This window comes from Pteropus alecto, unplaced genomic scaffold (genome assembly GCF_000325575.1).
Source record: "Pteropus alecto unplaced genomic scaffold, ASM32557v1 scaffold106, whole genome shotgun sequence".
In the NCBI taxonomy this organism is placed as follows: Eukaryota; Metazoa; Chordata; class Mammalia; order Chiroptera; family Pteropodidae; genus Pteropus; species Pteropus alecto.
In genome coordinates this window covers 16,025,616-16,034,731 of record NW_006442103.1, presented here as the reverse complement: position 1 = coordinate 16,034,731, position 9,116 = coordinate 16,025,616, and the positions used below count along the sequence as shown (strand labels likewise).

Genomic DNA, 9,116 nt, shown 5'->3' with positions numbered 1-9,116 from the left:
ATGCCTAAATAAAATTTGGGGAATTTGCGATATATGAAAGAAAAATAGTTACAAATCGACCCCGTGTCTCTGGGACAGTAGGCTTATGTGAGACAGCCAGGTTCTCTGCATTTACATGAACACTTTCTCGCCTTAGGAGTCTAGTGTGTAAGTGTTTGGGTTAAGACGCCCTCCTGCCAGGCTTCAAATTAGGTGAGACTGGTAAAGTAAATAAAAGGTAATGGATTGTGTCCATACGCGACTTCATTCCATCCTTTGAATGACTCGATCAATAACTACTAGAGGGCAAGACTCAGCAATAACGGTGTACAGTAGGTGCCTCCTGGCATTGGAGAACGGGCCCTACTCCCTGAGGCGTTTGAGGTGTGCCAGACTTAAGCCCATTTCCATCAGCGATGGATATGTCCAGTGTAGTTTTTCTAAAATGATTGATGTTTTCTTTCTCTAGGCTTAGGCTACTAATTACACTGACTTAAACAAATTCACTCACTGCACAACTCACGAGTGTGGTGAATCGAGGTACACACACTGTGCTTTCAGTTATCCCCATGGTCAACCTTTGTTTTGTCTGTACGAAATTTTTCTTGCTGCCCGGTGAACTCAAATTTGAGAACTTTGTTGACTGCATGTTGGGTGGGATACGAGTGGAGGGGTGTTTCCAGCAGTATTTTGCCAGATCTAATTTGTGCTTGATTCCCCCCCCCCTCCCAAATCTTCCTATTTCTAAAACTGCTGCCAGTTAGTAGAGATTTGGAATCTACATTTATCCTGAAATGCTAAGAGAAAAACTCAGAAATGATAGTCGCAGACCATAGCAGACCGGGTCTTCTTAATTCGCCTTGAGAAGCATTTCCTGGCCTCTCGCTGCCCCCTGGTGCAGCAGCCCACACGTGCACCCTCTGCAGGCAGCCTTGCCTCGCGTCTTTACTGTCTGACCAGTCCCTTCCCTGCTTACTTGGGCGCGGCTGTGTGCTTAGACACTAAGCCATGATGCCCACGAAGTCTTCCAGCAGCCCTGTTTTGCCAAACAGATCCGATTTCTGGAGCAGGAGTTTGGGGGGCAGGCGGGAAACCGAGCTTCAGTGGGACTGTCCAGGGCCCTTCCAAGGAGAGATGTGCCCTGGCTGCCCAGCAGGCCTCTAGAGATCTCTGACCCTGAGCAGATCCAGACCTGCCCTAGCCCAGGTGAGCTGCCTCAGGGTGATGGCAGGAGTCCCAGAAGTTTCGGTGCAGTGCCACGAGTCGGAGGGACAGACCTTGTGCTAAGGTGTGTTCTAGAGCAAAGCGACGGGCACTGGGCTTCGAGAGAGGGGACCTTGGGAAATGTCCTTAACCTCTTTGAGTCTCTATAAAACTATCATTTATAAAAAAGTAATCTTGTGGTGTTTTAAGGATTTAATATGTAATCTATTTTTGAAGGTTTTATATACTTTGACATGTGATATAAATCTTCATCTAGTACGTTTACTGTGGCAGAAGTAGCCATTAGGTGCAATTTAAGGATTATAGAAAGGCATTCTGACCCCAAAGGCTTGCTCTCAAAATTGTTCTGAAATGATCAAAAAATTGCAAGCCCGTATGTGGTCTCCATGCAGTTTTTGCCAAAATGACCGTTAACAAGATTTTTAACTTCATAGGGCCTCTGTTTTTCCATCTATAAAGTACTAATGCACCTATTTAAAGAGATTACTTAGGGATTTAATGAGATAACATAGGCCTGGCACATGGTATTTTTCAATCATTGTTAGTTCCTTTCTCTTCTTCCCCTCTTTTTTTCCTGGTCCGAAATATTCAGCACCTGCCTTCGACAGCAGATACTAACGGGTGGATGCTGGCCTACAATGCCAGCATCTACAATTATTCTGAATTGTCTCCAAAAGAGCCTAGAGGCAGCCCTTTCTTGTCACCATTAGTTTTCAAATATTGGCAAGGAAATTTGCGGTAGGATGTGGGGTAAGGGGGTAGAAGTGGTCATCGAAATCCTTGGTGTTGGAAAGTGTGACGGACAGGAACTTCAAGGTATTGCCTGTTCAAGGAGCACGTGTACCTTCCCGTGCAAATGAAAGCGCGTTTCCCCCTTGCATGATTATAGTTGCATATCTGACTGAGAGAGCAGACAAGAGAAAAAGTAAGGCTTCCCATGCAAGAAAGGTCATTTCGTGGTAACGGCATTTTTCTCTAAAGCATGCATTCTAAAGACCATACCTACTTTTCAGAATCAGAAAATTTCAAAACCAGATGCCCAATCTTCCTAGGGTGAATTAGCAAACAACAGGTGAATGGGTTTTCAACCCAGGAGAACAGAGGGAAACAAATAGGGCTATATTTATGCGCATACACATACGCACAGACATGTGCTTTTTATAGGTAAAAGATACATTTTTGTGCTTCTATGTGTGGTTTTTGTTTTGGTGATAGCAATGAAAATCGGGTGGGTTTTCTTAGGTTGTTAGTAAATTTCCATAGAGAGAAGAGAATTTCAATGACAATCACTATTTGATGGGAAGGAAGAATTTGCACTAAGGTCTTTTCTTCCATCTATACCCTAGTTCTGTCATTACCCTGATAATGAACTGGACAGAAATTAGAGAAAACCACAAAAATTTATGCATTTTGTTAAATTTGTGTAAAATCTTTTCAAATCTTAGATATTGTTTTGGAATCCGCCAAGGTGGGAGTTTTACTCTATTTGAATCAAACCTCTCGAGTGGAGCTAGAGGGAAGCTGATGTAGCCCTTTCCAACCCCTTTATTTTACAAATGGGGAAACTAAGGCCTAGAGAGCTCACACAGCCGGAGTGCCCGCCCTCATTGCTCTCTCTCCTTCCCGATGTCTTTCTCCTGTTTGCCGAGCCATCTCCCATAAGATCGTTTGGTCCCAAAGCACCAGGCCTGATCGGCATGAGTCTGGCTCTTCGCTCGGCACCACACAGTGTGTTGCTCAGTGAATTCCATTCTTAATCTCTTCAAGAGAATTGCTCCTTCCCAACAGAAGTTATAATAGAGAGAAAGGAATTACTGAATAAGAATATTGTCTTTAGTGACCTTTCTTTACATTATTCGATGCAAGATTCTGAGTGCAGCTTTAATATCTTAGCCTATTTCTTAGAAATGAAAAGAACTCATTTGTGAATTAACAATGAAATTCTTGTGTTACATTAGGAGGAAAAGATGTGTTACTAAAACAACCTCAGGGATAAATTTTTTACCTCATATAAAAGCCCATTTGGCAACTAATTCAATATAACTCAGTATTTAACAAATATTTAGTGAGCTCCTACCATGTTCCTAGCACGATTTTAGGGAACAAAAAAAACGCTTTCTGCTTTTGAGATTATATCCTAATGTACATTTTTGTAACATTTGAATGAACTGCTGCTTTCCAACACCAAATTATTCGTGGACAGCATTCTAGTAAAAGTGTGTCATTTTTAAAATTGTCTTCCTTAAAATAAAAGGCCTGGTTTCTCAAGAAAATTGCTCTTTGGTCAAGTAGCAAGAAATTTGGCACAATACTGCCGCCTGGCGTCTACTTGAATCAGGAACCCACAAGGTCAGCTCTGTCTTTAAAGTAAGGTTTACAGGAAAATTCCCCCATTTTTTAGTGGAAGCCTTTGACACACAGTTAAGTAGCCAGGAGTGTTTGGAGTCTGATCCCTTCTGCTTTTGTCACAGAACGACTGGAAGGGCTACGTCGCCTTTGTAGTTGGAAACCAAATCGAGGACACTGTTCTCATTCAAGCCCTCACCCTCGCTGTCCAGGCCCCTCAGCGGAAACTCTTCAGTGTGATATCATGGCAGGACATTCTCCAGCAGGTACCTGTCCCTCCCCACCCCTGAGCCCCTTGAAGACTTGTTTTCCCTTAAAATAATAGAATAAAATAATAAAACTATCATATTCTAGGGCTGTTTGGTGAATTTCAGTGAATTATTCTCAACAAACACTTAGCTAGAGTAGGTTCGGATCGTTTAATCTGAAAGAATTTTTTTTTTTGTCTGTGAACGTTGCCCATTCAACATTCGGTTCTTCAACAAAAATTTCCCGAGGTCATACCAGGCTCCATGCTAGGTTGTATGAGGAATTATTAAATTAATTATATAATGATTATTTAATTATTATTTAATGATTTTATTAAATGAATTATTTAATGAAAGACGAGACTATCTCGTGTTCCAGGGAAGTCCATTACTACCCTAGAAAATGAAGTCTACAGGGAATCCTAGCGGTCAGAGCCTGGGGGCCGACGGCGTCTACAAGGCCTGCCAGTGGCGCATGCTCATGCAGTTGCTAAGCACCTGTCGATGAGCAGCTCTGTCTCGCTAGGTTTTCCAGCCCCTATGTGTTAGCAAGTTACATGTATCTAAGTATTCTTCATGAACGCCTTCCCTTTTTGTCATAGCTGAATTTAATTTTCTTACAGATCAACGAAGCAAATGCAGTCTTTGGAACTACATCTAAAAAGGCAAAGAAACCTCAAGCTGGTAATGTCCCCTTGTACTATGAGGTAGGTGAGCGTGCTTATTGAAGAGATTTCTGTAAGTTTTAGAAAACAAGAATTGGAGTCATAATCTTATAGTCACGTTAAAAAAAAATTAATTCATTCTTTGAAAGCAAATTCCTGCTTCTTGGGAGCTATTTGTTCCTGATGGTAGACACCTGAAAATCTGCCCCCCCTTTCCACTAAAGCCCGGGGTTGTCTACACCATCACTGCATCCAGTTGAAGAACATAAGTCAGAAAGTTTTATATACGAGGGTGTTGGTCAGACTTTTTCATGGTGATTATGCGTATGTGATAATAGTAATGGGAGTTGTATTATGACTGTATTACCAAGTGTCATTTTCACCAAAGCAGTAATGTACAAATGCCTCCCCCCACCCGCCCCAAAGTGTTTCCTGCACAAGACAGAGCCACAGCTGGAATAATTTTCCATTAGTTTGTGAACTTTGTGCATCCTACTTTAATCGATGTGAAAATGACAATAATCTTTAGGTTAATGGTCCACTCCAGTTCTAGCAGATGCTCAGCACAAAAGTCCGGGTTGGCTGACGCGTGGGTTTGCACAAAACACAAGAACTCCCGTTCAGTACAAGTGGGTTTCCTCTTACCCCGCCTTGTTAATATCTAACTTACAGTTTGCAAGAAACTATAAAATCTCATGATTAATGAAAATATCACTTAAAATTTGTCGGGCACTGTTTTATGGCTTGCAGACCAAAAGCATAAGGATTTGGGGATCTTTATAAGACGAACTCATTTGCACTTTATATCATTGATGTCTAGTAAAGTTTTTATGTGTCTCGGGTCTTGGATGATTTCATAGTGGCTCCTTTAGTATCGCCTGAGTACTATCTGAACAAGTTCCATCGAGTTTATTTATGATTGACAGTGCTGTGGACTTTACAGCATTAACTCTTGCTACACTATTTTCACTACATGAAAAAATTATTCTGTGCTGTTAAATAACATACCTACTATCTTTTGTTATAATGTTCTGAATGTATATGCTCCAGTCGAAACACTATGTGATACCTGGATTTAAATTATTGGGAGTTTTCTTCTGAATTAGCCACAGAAACCCATGTCCAGTTCTCAGGCCTGGGATTCGCTAGTCCTGCAAAGGACTCTTTTTTGAAAGATGCTCAGTAAAAATCAGAGGTGATACCTGGCCAGTTTGGAAGTCTTATCTGGACAGGCATTTTGACTTGGATGTGGGCTAGCACAGTGTACAGATCCGGAGTCCAGTTAGAAAGCCATTTCTCTCCAATGTGTGTCGTGTGCGACTCTGGGAGGCATATCCTTCACTGGGGGTGGCGGGGGTAGGGGATCCATTGCACATCTGGCTCTACCGCCTTCTTCCAGTGAAGCACTGGGCAACAAGCCTCCCATACGTGCTCATGCGCCCTTTTCCGAATGGTTCCAGAAGAAAAGGGAAGGCAGGAGGAGAACCGCAGAGATTAGACCTTGGAACACTGGATGTGCATTAATATCAATCACTGTAGCAAAAATGGATAAAGAACAAAAAACAAATTCAGGCTCCTGGTCAGACCAGCCAAGGACAGAACGCACATCTGGAGAAAAGGGGCACATGTCCAGTCTCAGTCCCTCCGCCCTTAGGACCTGGTCGGGAACTCTGTCTTGCCCGGCACCTCCTCCCAAGTTAATTGAAACGCTGCGGGCAGTGCCTACCGAGAGCCCCAAGGAGGTTGCGAGTGCTGACCGTGAAGGAAGCCCAGACACGGAACTCCTTCGTGATCTCTGGACTTCGAGGGCTCGTGGACAGTCTGCTCGCGACTCCATTTCTCCTTCAGGTCTTGCGTGGTACCATGTACCAGCTAGGTCTCTTGGCGCAGGTGAACTCCTCAGGAGCCTGTTGAGGAAGTCTTGTATTTTCTTTCTCTAAGGAAACTCTGCAGTGGGGAAGAAAGGAAATCTAACAGAATTGCTCGTGTTACATGGGAAATTTGTAGCGTTCTGTTTCCTTTTAGACCTCCATTTTGGAGAGAGAACTTAAAATAGTTGTAAAAGCAATGCACTTCCACTTACTTCTATTTATAGGATACTCTCGTTAGCCTTAAATGAGAGTATCCTGTAAGAGCCTAGTTGTTCTTACTTTAAACACAGTTCTAACTCGTTCGATTTTCTGGTTTCCTAGCCTGCGGTTCTTCAGGAGCACCAAATTAAAGCGAGACTCCACTATAGTACAGTTCATCCACAGAAGTAAAATAGTGTCAGAACCACATTACATATTTCCAATAACGACTTGAAATGTCTGGGCTAGTAAGGACCGCATTCCTAAATGATTTGCTCAAGCTTTCATTTGGATGGCTTGGTGTTGTGTACACACAGCCTCATTTTGAAATTGTGTAATTTCCCCTGAAACTTTAGAATTTCATCTAGCCATGATATTGTATATATGAGAGAGTCTTTATTTATAAACCACAGTTCTTTGAAAACCTGCTTAGATTGTGCTAATGTAATTTTACAGAGACATGGCTACAGCCCATTTGTTCATTCACCTCTTTTTGAAAAACCGCATTTTGTTCTTGCAGGAACTACTCCAAGGCCTCATGTGGCAATGGGAATAGAATACTCATCTTCATGTATAGTCTCAGGGATGTTAACTATTACTCTTATTATTATTATTATACTTATTTAATAATGAGGAATAAGATGATAATGGTCTTATGCACTGGAATTACATATAAGCACAACCTCCAGCATGTAATCCTTTTCGAGGATATGGACACATATGAAAATGGATACAGATATTGCCTGGGTAACATAGTGACCAGTTTTACAAAATAGTGATATTTTACCAAATACCAAACTAGTATATTCTTGTTCAAGCACTAATGTCAAACACTATCTGCAAAGTGGAGGGGGGGATACAAATATTATAAAGACGCCAACCTCAAGGATTAGTTAAGAAAAAAAGAAAAAACTATGTAAGTCTAACACATAGTAGGTGTTCAATAAGTGTTTGTTAAATGAGTGAATAACCCAATGCAGAAAATAGTGAAATCCATGAGGGACAGGTGAAGTGTTGTGGGCGTTCCCATGAGGGTTGGATTACCATTAGCTGGGTGGGTAGGGGATGTTGGAAATCTAGAGAAGCCTTGTGGAGATGGTGGCATTGGGAGGGCAAGGAAAGGGGTCCTGATAATTTTGATCTTTTAAATATGTTGTCCCAATTAACCCATATCACAATTCTAAAAGGAAATACAAGTATCCTCATTTTATATTCAGAGAGAGGGAGGCAAAGAGAAGGTAGAAAGTCTACTAATTAGGAAATTGGAGAACTTGGATTTAACCATAGCGCCTCAAGTTTCTCCACTTCACCCCAAACCCATTACTCTTTCACTGGGCTCAGAGCTGGTCACCCTTGGGTGGGTCAGTCTTGACATTCAAATGTGGGAGAGCACTCTGAGGGCACAGCTCCAGCAGAGACATAGGAGCGAGAGAAGACTGAAAGAACACGTAGTACGTTTGCAGTTAAACGGTACAGTATGTACTGAATAGGAAAGGTAAACCCTGTACCTATTTTAATCATAGAGTTAAAATCCTAAAGATGAAAATCTATGAAAAAAACATATCAAACGCTAGGAAAAATTCATGCGTTCAGATTCATAGCTGGAACTTAACATTTCTTTGGGAAGCATGCGCAACCATTTGTCTGTGTGCACATGGTCGATGGCTCACAGCGAGACCCTGACCCGTTCACTTGCAGGCATACTCAGTCCCGCCCAAAATTAAAACGGAAAATATCAGTGATCGTTTGGAGCGAACCGGACCGTGCCCCGTGAGAGACATCTGTGTGTGCTCTCCACGCAGACTCTCCCGTGAACGGCGTCACGAGAGAGATGCACAGATTTGGGGCTTCAGCAATGTAGCTCGGACAAATCAGAAGGAAAAGAACGGCCGACCGGGCAGGGATTTGTGTATCCAGCTTACGCGAAACCAAAGTCAACTTTCTTAAGGTTTTAGATTCCACTTCACGTTCGCTTCATGATGGTGATCCCTGTACCTCTACCTGGAAAGCCTCCGTCCACACCTGGGCCGCGGTTTACCTGCCTGTCTGTGACTTACTCAAAAAAGGCAAATTAGGTCACCACCACCACCACCACAAAACCCCAAAAGCCTGCCGGAACAAAAGTGGTCTCTAAAAATAAAGTTTTTTATGTTCTAGTTGGTGGCTCACTTATTTAAAAAAAAAAAGTCAATTCTGTACAATAAAGGACTCGAATAGCTCTAAAGATTATGTGATATAGTGCAATTTTACAAATGCAAATATTAATTTCTCTCTTTACTCCTATCAGTAAAAAAATAAGGCCTCATTTTTTAACCGATATATTTTAATTAAAATATTTCTATGGGCCTTTCTACTGGGAGACTATTATGGGAGAACATTAAATGTAGAAAGATTTTTCTGATATTAGATTTGAGAATAATGAACCAAATGCAGTTTAAAAAATTAGGATGCAAATTTTACATCATTAAATTTAATTAGTTTCACCACATTTTTAAGACACTTTGTTAGTGTATTGGATTAGTATCCCCAGATGTAATAGTTTCATTTTTTTGGTCCCTATTCATGGGTGTGTAGCCCTATTTGTC

The 9,116-nt window shown here is 41.7% G+C and overlaps 1 protein-coding gene across 1 annotated transcript in view; it reads left to right on the top strand.

The window, feature by feature from the left end:
- The window catches only part of SPAG17 (sperm associated antigen 17), a 152,140-nt gene that overhangs the window by 17,513 nt on the left and 125,511 nt on the right, over positions 1 to 9,116 (top strand). Inside the window, exons 2-3 of the mRNA XM_006919822.1 lie at positions 3,675 to 3,815; positions 4,421 to 4,504. Coding sequence (XP_006919884.1) covers positions 3,675 to 3,815; positions 4,421 to 4,504 — 225 coding nt within the window. The remainder of the gene's footprint in view (positions 1 to 3,674; positions 3,816 to 4,420; positions 4,505 to 9,116) is intronic.